The 12,719-nt window shown below is 44.2% G+C and overlaps 1 protein-coding gene and 1 pseudogene across 5 annotated transcripts in view; both read left to right on the top strand.

Moving 5' to 3' along the window:
• Window positions 1–6,897, top strand: part of RBBP8 (RB binding protein 8, endonuclease) — a 60,492-nt gene extending 53,595 nt beyond the window's left edge. For 4 of the 5 annotated variants that reach the window (XM_084849719.1, XM_084849721.1, XM_084849720.1 and 1 more), the window contains 2 exons: window positions 3,276–3,417; window positions 6,327–6,897. In XM_084849719.1, coding sequence (XP_084705845.1) covers window positions 3,276–3,417; window positions 6,327–6,424 — 240 coding nt within the window. In that variant the 3' untranslated portion in view covers window positions 6,425–6,897. The remainder of the gene's footprint in view (window positions 1–3,275; window positions 3,418–6,326) is intronic. The other variant, XR_014790132.1, reaches the window with a different exon arrangement.
• Window positions 6,898–8,096: 1,199 nt separating this feature from the next.
• On the top strand, window positions 8,097–9,744 carry LOC146347050 (uncharacterized; annotated as a pseudogene).
• The last annotated feature ends 2,975 nt before the right edge of the window (window positions 9,745–12,719 follow it).

The following is a 12,719-nucleotide window of genomic DNA, read 5'->3' as shown; positions in this document are numbered from 1 at the left end:
CTACATGTTCCCTTTAATCGGGGGTGCTGAACTGGCATGTTGGGGGGGAGCGAATTGCCCCCCTGCTCTTGCTCTGTGGGCTAGTTGATGCTATTGACCTGCCCATTTTGCCTTTCGCCATACTGAACACAGATAAAGAGACTTGACCGGCATGGGAAGAGTGGCCACTCCTCCCAGCAGTGGCCAAATCTGTTGCCTGCACCCCTGTGTTATCTTCAATCTGAAATTAGACATAACAGCAGGGATTCATCCAGGGGATGCTGCAGACTGGAGGTTCCCTTTCCCCCTCATTAATGTTACTCTCTGCCTGACTAGAAGCAACCTGAGTCAATCATACCCAAGAGATTAACTTCCTTGCCCTAGAATCTAGATCAGGTTGCCTATAATTTAAGGGTCCACTGAAAAAACAGCGTACCCCTACTGTAATAGCAGAAGCTGAAAGAAAGAATCAATTTCTGTCATCTGGTGTGGACATAATGTTCCTGATTTTCTACCTATGGTTAGGAGATTTGAAGCAGACTTAATAGGCTTCCTTCCTTCCTTTCTTCCTTGAATTCTCCGTCCCTTTCCCTTTTCAAAGCTAATCAGATCCATGGTTAGCTTCAAATCAAGAGTTTAAAGTAGATTTGCTAACCCGTTAAAGCTAAGAATGGTTACCGTTAGCATCAATGTAATACCGCACCATTGTTAGCTCCAGAAAAGAAAAAGGGAGGGGGAATACATGAACATATGCATTTTCCTAACCATGGTTAGGCGACCAGGAACACTTAGCTAGTTTGCACGACACAATAAGCCACAGCAGGTTGTCACTGTGGGTTATTTCAGGGCAGTTTGTCATGTTGTCTGAACCCGGAGCATTTTTTTCATGCTGGGTTGTTTTCCACAAATAAGTCACCCTGAGAACCCTTGGCTTGTTGTTGAGCTGTTCAGGGTGGTTTGTTTTCAAGGTGGCTTGTTGTGACATCCAAACCTGGCATGGCAACTTCATCCTGGGTTGCTGGAAACAACTAGAGAACTGCCCAGCAAGAGCAGTGAAAGCCTTGCTGCTCCTCGTGATCTTGCTAGTGCCGCCGCCATCATCCGTCATCCCTTGTCAGTGCCCTCTGCCCTGTGCTTCTAGATATCGAGAAGAAAGGACACTGGATAGTGTCCCAAATGCACTCACAACCTTTTTTTAAAGTTTTTTTTTCCAGTCTTGCACCAATGTGCACATATGATAGTCCACAACTATGAAATTTATGTAAATTCCCCATCTGCTTACTGCTCTGCCTTGAAATTTGCATGTATTTACCAATCCACCTCACTTGTCTGTCTTATGTCTCTTTACCTTGACATTTGAGTATCTTTAAACCCATATGGATATCTGATAGCTAACAACGGAGACCAGTGGAAGAAGTGACAAGCATGAAGGGACAGAGGAGGGCTGAAAGCAGCTGGCAGCTGCAGGAAAAGTAGCTTTTGGGATGGGTGTAGTTACTTCAGTAGGACATAAAGCAGTCTGTTTAAAAAGGGTGTTCGCTAGCAAGGTAAGCCCGGAGGTGGAGGATGAAATTGACAACGAGATTGACAAGAGGGGATATCAGCATGCTGGGCTAAATAGTGAACAAGCAAGACCCCCAATATTTTTTTTAAGTGTTAATGTGTTATCATGTTCATAAGGGCTCAGAAAACTATGCATTTGGTGATCTGATGCAGGAGTGGCGGGAGGTGTCTGTCATGAGCTGGTAACCACAGTGGACCAATTGCAGAAAGCGTGCTGATGTAGGGAATGAGGATTTCTGCAGTAAAAATGCCTGGGATACAAGCTGGGAGTGGGTGGGAGAACTGAGGGGGAAACAACCCATGGCAAACCGCAGTATGCCCATTTGTCTGTCAGAAGTAACATGGGTTATCAAGCGAACAACCAACCCACTTGGCTTATCTTCTGGGTGGCTTAGCATGATGTGTGAACTTGCCTGCAGAACCATACTCCCTTGTTACATTCTACAGATACAAGACAACTCCCCAAAATCAGCTTTGATGCTGTATACCATGCAAAATGTTTCACTGTTTGGTGTGAATAGGCATCCACAGTGGATTAAATCCCATCACCACCCAGGGCAAGGCAGGGATGACATGACCAGGATCTTTGGTCCTAGTCCTAGTGACATTGGTTTCTCCCCTCCAGTTTGTTCCCTGCCTTCAACCAGGAACAAGTTTGCTCTTCCTTTTTCGCATGCTTTTCTTTCTCCTCGTTGCTTATCTTACCCACTTTGTGGTTACTTCATTGACCTGTTTTGTATGACATAGCCAGGTCATTATGGGTTATCTAACCCACAATGAGCTGCAGCATATCCGGCTGACATTTTGCAGCATGTCATGTGAACTCAGCCACCATGGATTATTTGAGAGTTAAACAATTAGTAGTAGGATTATGCAAGGGTCAAGTAACCCATGATGGCCAAGTTCACATGGCTTTTCACAATCCCCAGTTTCAGGTTGGATATTCAAAATGGCAGCTGCTCGTGCCTGGCACGCGTCATGGCTCATCGTGGGTTAAATAACCCTCGACGAGCCAGCTGTGACATGCAAACCAGCCCATTATCATCTCTTTGGGCCTATTTGTTTGTTTTTTAAAAAAATCTCTGTCGTCTCACTTCTAGCCCTCCTCCTCTTTCTCCACTCTGGTTCTTGCTCCAATTTATGGCACTGACAACCAACCTAAAAAATCAGTAGAACAAAGGGAGATAGTTGTTAGACACATCCAAGTCATGAAGGAAAAGGCTCAGTGGCTAGGTCAGACCTTCACCAGTGCAACCAGAGTGGTCTGTGACCCACTTGCAGCTCTGCTTCAGCTATCAGGCAAGCTCAGTCATACCAGAACTGGCTGCCATCAGAGTTCTGCCTTGCCCCACCCTCAGGGACTATCAGCATCCGTGGGTTGGCGCTTCCCACTTCCCAAAACAATCCTCTGAGCTTCCATTTTGGATGCCATCACGGATACTCTAGAAGCAGCTCTGCAGTTCATGGGTTTGTTTGTGCGCCAGCCGTATATATTACTCATTCAGAAAATATGTTTGCATGCAGACATAAAAGTGCTGCATGGGATTCATTCTGCATCCAACAAACATAATGTGCAAAGCATCCATAGGGCAAAGATCCGTACACAGATGCAGTTGAGCACTTGTGAACTGTTGCAGATTGGCATATGTTCTTAAGAGACCAATGTTGTTGCATCTTGGATACTGTGCTTCAGATGTTGTTTCCCATTAATGAAATTCTGCAATGTCTCTTAGTATTATGCAGATTTTCCAGAAGGGGAGAGAGAGAGAAAGGTAGCTACTTGTTCAAGGCATCGATCTCGCTATGTTCCTCCTGACACGCCAGAAAATTTCTGGGAGGTTGGATTCCCTTCCACCCAAATGTGTGTTGAAAGAGGTAAGTATATAAAAAAGTATATAAAAGTGGAAGAGTGAACTAACAGACACAGCTCTGTCTTCTTTATGTTACTTCAATAAGTTGTGCAGCCATGAATGATTCAGGAATCTGAAATACCAGCCAACAGAACTACTGCTAAGGGGGAAAGAAACCTATTGTTTTACCTTTTTCTTAAGTTATGGCACTTGGAAGTGTCTCATATGCTTAACAAAGGCTTCCTTTACTTAGCTATCCATGTACCGGAGAACAGAGCTAATGACTTCTGATATTTTTAGGATGAGAAACTGTGTATAGTTTGATGGAAAAACAAAAAAACATAATCCAGCACATGAATATCCAAGAGGAAGATATATGTTTCAAAGGTTATAGCTGTATAGTATATATATTCAGAAGTAGCATTTATTGTTGAAGCTGTGTGCCCTCTTTAACTCACTGTCTAGCCACTACAGTTCATGCATGTTTAAATTCTGTGAACTAACACTTTATCTGTATGCAGTCCAGGCACAAGATGAGTCCCCAGTAGATCAGTGCTGTACTGCTTTCATTCTCAGGAAGCCATGTGAAAACTATAGCAATCTCATTCTGTTTTGAATACTACCATGGGATCTGCAGCTTCCTCATAAAATACCTTTTGTTTGGTTTAAAGGTTTTATAAAGGACACTACTAGCAGTGAGTGCCTAATCAAGCATGAAGGAACAGTAGTTATTAAGAGACAGAATGTCATTAATTAAACAGTTCTTAACTTCTGCCACTCTGAACCAGTATGACTTTATAATGAGGACCAACTATTTGAACTACCCTTTCTTCGTGAGGATATAGAAGCCCAAGCACTATCTCCTGCCAGTGGTGGCTATCTAGAGCGCAGGTTACTACCTGCATTATAGGCAGGAAGCATAGAGGAGGCTCTGTTGAGGTTCATTTTGGACTGTCCTTTCCTCATCCGCTGAAGGGCAGCCTAACTGAGCCACCATTACCACATCCACGCTGCATATAGAGGTGGGCTTATGTTGTTGTCAGTCCATCACTGTTTTATACAAAGGGTTTCCATATCCCAGCAAGCTATGACCCAGTTCACACATAACCGTGCATGAGTGAGAGTGAGCAAGCATGCTGTCTTCAGCGCACTCCTCACTTCCACATTTAATCACAACCTATGATCAGCCGGGTTGTAGGCTGTACAGAGTGTGACTTGTGAACCTGGAGTGTTGGGTTGTTTAGGGGCTAAACAACCCAGCGGTTAGCCCATGGTTTGTTGTTGAGTTAACTGCTGGATTGTTTACCCCTAAACAACCTGGCGCTCTGGGTTTGCACGTCATGCTCTACAACTTATGACCCGGCTGATCATAGGTTGTGATCACTTGCTCACTCCTGCTCAAGCACTGCAAATAGTGACGATTTGCCATTACATGCAAACCATGTAATGAGCTGTCAGGACACAGGACTAGTGCTTAGTGAACAGAAAAGCCAGTGCCAATGTTGGCTCACTTGCTTTTTGCTGGTGGAGGAAATTAATTAATGGCTGTGCACTCATTTTTTAGTAGTTCAGGGGGTAAGAGCAGAATCCAAATTAATTATATCCCATATTCAAGCCGTAAGTCAAGTACTTTACTTAAAGCATCCCCAACAGTTACATGCCCAGCATTGCCCAGTGTGGCAAACTATTGCTAAAAAGAAACATTTATCGCATAGAAACAGAGTTTAGCTGATGGAGAACTACATTATATTTTCATTTGCTGCACAGTTTGTTTGACATAGATACATACCAAATAATCGCCCTTGGGTACTTTGGAAGCTGACAAAAGGATGCAAACCAGAGCTACTAAAAGAAATGGGAGTTTGGGCATTTATTTCGGTGGATCGTGCACTTTGTCTTTATGCCTTTTCTATATTAATTTTGTCTCATAAGAGTTGATCAGTATCTTAAATTTATTAATCATGCATTCTGCCCACTAAAGAAGATATTCACTGTTGTTGTTATTGTTGTTGTTAATGCTTTTCTTGAGTGCAGGAACTGCTTCACAAACATTCTCTCAGTAATCCTTAGATTAACCTTATTTGGTAGACCAGTATAATTATCTCCCTGTTACAGATGCAGGGCTGAGTCAGAGTGATAATAGCTTGTCTGAAGTCATCCAATCAGGCCATGGCTGAGATGCAAATTGAACCAAGGACTTGGTTACTTAAAATTCGTTCTTGCAACTACTGTGCTACACTAGCAAAGTTTCCTAAACGTCTTGGAAAGTTTGAAGAAAATGTAGCATAAAAAGTGTTTCCTATTTGCACACAGAAAAGTTGTATTTACATCCAGAAATATAAGCTGTCCCATAATGGCCGTTAAGAAGCTTAATCTGATAAAGAACATGGCTTCCTGCTCATTTGGTGGTGCTGACCACAGACAACATGGTGCAATAGTTCCACGGGCACACACTTTCGAATCATTCCTGGCTGAAATTCACAATACTTGCTTCTGATTGTGGCATACTGGATCAGAAGCTTATTTCAAGTGCAAACTTGTAAAAGAAATTAATAAATGTGTATCAAGAAATTGCTCAGGTTGTAAATCATTTTATAAATTTATTATAGACAATAGGTGGGTTCTTTGCATTTCTGTTTGTGTATGAACCCTGTAGGGGTAAGCTAGTGCAACACTTAACTCATTTTCAAAATAGTCCTAGAACATTTTTTACTTCTCAGTAGTATATAATTATACTATGTAATAACTGTATTGCTTTAACATTTAACTTTTTGTATGAAGGCTCTTTATTGTCTCCAAATGTAAAAATAAAATAGAACAGTATATTTTGAAGAAGGCAGGAATTCCTTGTGGTATAATTTACTAGTACTTTCTCTTACCAAAAGCATGTGGTGAAAATTTATTGGTTTTTTGTTTTGTTTCGGGATTTTTTAGGTTATATAAAAGAGGACCTCGCCCCCTGCCCACGTCCTAAAAGAAGACAGCCTTATAATGTGATGTTTTCTCCAAAAGGCAAAGAACAGAAAACATAATTGAGGAGTAAAATCTTAAAATATGAGATAGAAAGACTTTGTTTCAGTTCATATTTATAACCAGTGGAAAGATAAACAATAAAGGGGAAAATTGGGAATTCACTTCCCTCTTATCATTGAAAAAGTATATCCCCTAAATGCAACTATTTAATGTATTTTTTATTTTTGTATATATGTTTATGTGTCTTGTCCTGATTTTGCACCTTGTAGTATGGAGGGCCTGTTTCTGATCCTTTGGAGTCTGCAGTCAGCTCCCTGCTGGCTGCATTCAAACTTGGTGTATGTTGGTGTGGCTTCTCTGAGCTAAGCAAAATTGCAGCTACTCATTTCAGGTCTAGAAGATTCCCAAGAACTTTAGGTTGAACCTTAGAAGGTGCTTCCATTTTGCACTGGAAATAACTTAAATAATGTGTAACCACTTTGTTTTTTGGTAATATTTTTTAAAAATCTAATAAAAATTCATTTTCTTAATGATGGCTCTTCACACCAGTTCCTTCCAAAATCTCAATTTCAGTGGAGATACTACAAAGCCTTCCTTGCCCCACAGATGCCTTAGCATTCACGATTTAGCTTCCTTATTATATATTCATTGACCTGGTTTGCGTGACACGAACCTGGCCTGCTTGTTGGCCCATTGCAATATTCTGGTGGCACTGTTGCTGCATTCCCAACGCTGGCTCTGGGAACTGCACACCAGAGGCCACAGGCTGAGCTGTGCATCACGGGGTTGTATGTCAACTGCAGGCACCTGAGCACTGTCAGTCTGAGCATGCTGCTGACACTGACAGTGAGAGGAACGAGGAAGAAGCTGCTGTGAGGAACCATACAGGTAGTGATGGTAAGGGGCTTGAGCCTGCTGTCCTGGAACAGCTGCTGTCAAGGCTGCTGCTAACATTTGTAGAATATAAGTCTGCCTTTCTCTCGTGGCAATTTGGTTTGCCATTGCCCTCTTGAAAGTACAATCCAAGGTGTGCATGCTTTCGCACAGACCAGTAGCTTCTGACTCCAGAAGCACGTATGCTCTGATCTATGTGATGCCCACACAAACAGGAGTTAATCATTCACTCTGTCTTTCCTCCCTCACATCCAGCTCCATGAAAAGTTCATATGTGCATTTACCTGATGCTTCTGTGGCATGAACCGAGTCTCTTGCAAGCTGCACACAATCAGTTTTGCGTTTGTTCCTCAAGCATGCCGCTCTCTGTGTGCTAGTCAGCAGGGCATCTCTTTTGGTGCCCTCTTCCTGTGGTTCAGTAGCCTGTTGTGGAGCAGTTCTCTGCTCCTAGCTCCTGCTGCTCTTCAACCAGTTCCCTTTCATCTGTGGCCAGTTCCTACTCTCCTGCCATGGGGAAGTTATATTAGTGTAGAAATAAGTGTACTTTCTGTTCTCTCCCCCTGTCTTTCCTCTCCACCCCACCCCTTGTCATCCACCCTCTCTTGGAGAGACAGTACACATTACTTTGCAGATACCTATATCAAAACAAACGTAGACCCTGTGGGATGCACCAATGTTTGCTTGCTCTAGCATGCAGAATACTTAGACTAGACAGCATGGTATTCAGGGCCCGACAACACAGATTTGAAGGCATGGGCAGGAGGGAGAATCAAGAGCCTACTTAACTACCCAGTGGTTCTGTTAGCAGGTGACAGCCCTCAGCAACACCAAAATGCAATGCCATACGTTTTTGGTAGAGGAAACGTATCTAGTCTCACTTCATTTCTTTAGTATTCTTCCCCCCTTAGCATCCTTCCCCCCGCCAGCCATTCTTATACATCTTTCCCTGCCCTCCGCTTGCTTGTGCCTGCTTGCTCCTCCTCCACCAAAAGCTGTAAGAGCAGCCGCCCTGCCGTTGATCGTAGCTTGCCTCTCAAATTTCAAAATCTGAGAAGTAAGCATGGACGCCAGTGCTGAAGATGTGGCCACCATCTACTTAAGTCTTAAAGTAGACTTGAGGATCACAACCCCGCAGAGGAACTTTTCCAGCGCCTTTTGAGGATCCTTACAGCAGCTGTTGAAGCCTTGGAGTAGCACTGCAGCAAAGTTGGAGGAGTGGAAGGGGCAGTACTGTGCTTTGAATGAGACTGGCTTCATGTCCACATGCAAAGCCTGAATCAGATGCACTGGAGAATGTCCGCCACAGTTGAGGCACAGGCAGCTGCTGCAGCCATTGCTATGGCTGAGCACCTGAATGCAGGCATGTGTTCAACACACCACTGGACCCTTTTGTGCACAGAAGCTGTATGGGCCTGTTAGAGCTGGATGACTGGGATGATGCCCTTTTTTGCTGAAGTTTCCAGATGTCACAGAAAATGTTTGACACAATCATTGACAAAAATTGGCCCAATAATCCAGAGGGAAAATACAGTAATGCACCAAGCTATGCCAAAACAGCACTGACCCTCTACAAACTGGCATTCAACCTGGGCTACCTGCTGTTCAGTGCCATCTTTGGAGTTAGGAAATCAACAGCCTGTGAAATTTTCAGATAATTGGTGCTTTCCTGAATTAGCTGTATCTGACAGATGTCATAAAGCTGGAAGATGAGAAAAGAAACATCCAAGGCTTCCGTGAGCTTGGATTTCCTTGTGCAGCAGAGTTGGCTGGATTCTTCCCATATAGGAATTGTTGCTCTGGAGGTTAGAGGGCCAGAGTTCTATAACCAAAAGTGCTTCTACAGCATGGTTTTGCAGGCAGTTGGGGATGCCAACAGCAAGTTCATGGGCATGTATGCTGGTGTTCCTAGAAGTCGTGACACAGCTATCTTTTGGAATTCACCTGTGGCAGAGAAGCTGGCCAGTGGTATATACTTCACCAGCCCCTCTGTAATGGTAAGCAGGGTCCCCATGTGGCCTCTCATCCTGGGCTATCAGGCTTTTTCTTTTGTGCTTCAACCTTGGCTCATGGCACTGCACTCCAAAAATGCCCAAAGGAAAAACTTCAACTACTACCACAGCAGGGTGAGATTACCAGTGGAGGGAGTATTTGGGTGACTAAATTCACAGTGGTGCTCTTTGCTGACGCTTCTGGATATTCAGAAAGACCTAATAGCAGATGCTATCATTGCATGCTGCATTGACATGCTCCTGGAGAACCCTCACCTTCCCAGACTCAGGGTTGAGAACAATGCCATCCTCCTTGATCCCTAGCACCAGCAGGCCGCCCTGCACCCTCTGAATCCCCACTCAGAAACAGTGTTGCACCATGAAGCATGAGCCATACATGTAGCTATTGCTGACTTCATTTGGGACCATTATCCACATGTTTTCCGTGGCTAACTACTGTGTGGTATTGTACATGGCTGTTAGGCACTTCCCTGCCCCCCCCCCTTGCAAAAAAAACAAATGAAGCACTTACCTGCCTGCTATATATACACTGAGCAACCTTTTAGTAATCTAGCATTTGTAATCCATGCCAGTTGTGGTTTTTTGTCTAACATAAATGGTTGGAGCCTTCAAATGCTTTGGAATGATAAAGGAATTGAACAGACTGGGGCGGGGGATGGATAGGCTGAAAACAGCAGTGAGCAGAGTTGAGAGTGGTGGCTATTCTAGCGACAGCTAAAGGGTGACAGAAAACATTGCCACTTCAATCCCTACCACTAACCCCACTTCAACACTCCGAGGAGGATGGTTGGAAGACTGCGAAGTAGCAAACCGGTGGGCACTTTGCAGTGCCAGAGGGGGGTGGGATGGAAAAGGGAAGGAAGGCGCACTGGTGAACAGAAGGCTGGTGTACTGCTGCTAGTGGGACAGCAGGCTAACGGGGCGGAAACCGAGAGGAGGGGTGGAGGCTGGAGGGTGTGTGGATGAACAAAAGACCGGTGTGTTGCTGCTAGCTAGAAGACAGAGTGGCGGGGAGGATGAAGGGCGTAGGGTAGTGTCACAGCAGAAGGAGGGGTGGAGGGTAGCCTCACAGCAGCAGGAGGGTCGGTGGGTGGGTGAACAAAAGGCCGGCACACTGCTGCTAGCAGGAAGGCAAAGCAGTGGAGCGCAGGAGGGTAGTGTCACAGCAGGAGGATGGCGCAGTGATCTAATCCTGTGGCTCCTTCAAGCATTGACTGAGAGCGGCAAGGACATTTCACTGCTCACACAATGCTCCAATGGGAAGCAGGCTTCCCAGGGTCAGGGGAGGAATGCTGTTCTACTAAGGCATCAAGGGGAAGAGTGTCATCAGGACAGTGGAGCATTCCCAGGAGCAGCCAAAGATTAATACAGACACGAGCGGACCAATGACAAACTGGCTGCTGATGTACTAAAGCCTTGCCAGCAGTTGCCTGCCCTTCTGTGCTGCAAAGGCTCCAGGGATATGTGCTGGGGGTGGGTGAAGAGGGTGGAGGGAAACAGCCCATGACCTGTGAAAACAAGCCATGCTGTGCTCGATTGTCTGGCAGCACTACCTCAGCTTAGCTATGGGTAAAAACAACTCATTGCGGCTTAATTAGACCATGCACAGTCGTGTTGTGTGAACTGACCCATTGTCCCAATCCTGTGCCAGTGTTGCAAAGATCAAGGCTTGCTTTTTATTTGGGAGAGGATGGGGGAAGAGTTGCTATATTGTGTTTAGTTTTGTCTGTTCCTCAGATTGACATTTTTAGTTTAAAATTGTTTTACTGGGTGAAATTTTAAATTATCTCTGATACAGCAGAAACCTGAGACAAAAATATTTAAATATTTATTTATTTATTTATTACATTTATATCCCGCCTTTTTTCCTCCAAGGAACTCAAGGTGGCATACATAATTCTCCTCCTCCTCCATTTTATCCTCACAACAACAACCCTGTGAGGTAGGTTGGGCTGAGAGTCTGTGACTGGCCCAAAGTCACCCAGTGAGCTTCCATGGCCAAGTGGGGACTAGAACCCAGATCTCCTGACTCCCAGTCCAGCACTCTAGCCACTACACCACACTGGCTGATATGTAAGTTATTGGCTTAAAGGTGAGGGGAGGACAATGATTAGGTACTTTAACTCAAATAATATCAGAAATAATACAATAATTTTGTGTACTGTTCAAATATACTAGATGCAGTCCTTTCTTTACCAATTCAAGCATCCAAATGCAAAATCAGGCTACTATTATATAATTCTTGAGCAATCACCATTGTGGCTAAAAACGATTCCGTTACCAGAATGATATTTTCCCATCCATCTTCACAGGCTATGACTGCTGTAGAATCTTTTCTACTCATACTGTCCAATTATGTTGTGTTAAAGGCACAAATTTCATTTAAAATATGTGTCTGTGTATCTTTTGTGTTCCAAAACAATGCTTCTTTGCTAAATGTTGAAGTTTAGAGTTTGCCCCTCGTTTGATAAGCCTTATTCTTCCCCATAATATTGTTCCTTTTTGTTTGATCCAGTTTGCCTTCCTTTCTTCCTTAATTCTCCTTTTCTCAGACCAACACACTTTCTGCCCTTTCATTTGTATTTAAAAGTGGCTAGCTAAGATTATTGGTTCCCAGATGGACAGCTACAGTATATGGGGACATCCCACTAAAAGTTCCTTCAGGGTCATGAGGGCACACAAAAATAGCCCAGCACAAGTCCACCCCCAAGAGGGGAATCTGATAATGAAGCTTTTTTGTGAACTAGTTTTAAGAGCTGTAGTGAAGATGTTGGTTTTCAAATTAAGATTGTACATAATATAGAAGCAGAGTATCTACTTTTGACAGTATAACAGGTGTCACATTCCCTTGGCCCTCACCTTCCTCATGCACACACACAAGAAGAGAGGCTTCAGTCTCATGCCTTTAATTCACTATCAACAGGTTCATTACAGATGCAAATCCCCGAAGGCTCTCAGGCTACAAAGGAATAACAGCAGGGGATCCAAATGGGAGCTGCGATGTTGCCAGCAGTTTGAACAGGGACTTGCTGGCTAGAACAACTTAGGGAGGGAAACCCCTCCCTTCCAGTGATGCTCCCCTATGTTGATCCTCACACATCGCCAACCGGGTCGACCGTCTGAGCTCCACCTCTTAACTTTTCCCACTTTGCTCTGTGCTACAGTCTAGCATCCTTCAGGTCACACCTCACGCTCTCCGCCTCTTCCTCCTGGATTCTTGGGGGGGGCAGCCCCTCTTCAGGCCCAGCCATCTGGGTGTTAGCATCCTGAGAAGCACACCTATCCATATCTGAACTTGCTCGCCCGGTTCTGAATGTTCCCCTTCTGAATCTGAACTGCTAACTATCTCCATACGCTCAGAATCAATCCTGACAACAAGGTCATTGCTAGTATAGTCAAGCCAATATTTTTGTTGTCAAATGCAGGACATGAAAAGACTGGAATTCTGGCT

Source organism: Heloderma suspectum, chromosome 4 (genome assembly GCF_057233095.1).
Source record: "Heloderma suspectum isolate Gila_16-S chromosome 4, 16-S_ref, whole genome shotgun sequence".
NCBI classification, from domain to species: domain Eukaryota; kingdom Metazoa; phylum Chordata; class Lepidosauria; order Squamata; family Helodermatidae; genus Heloderma; species Heloderma suspectum.
Note: the sequence above shows the minus strand (reverse complement) of the source record. Positions and strands in the feature narration are given on the sequence as shown.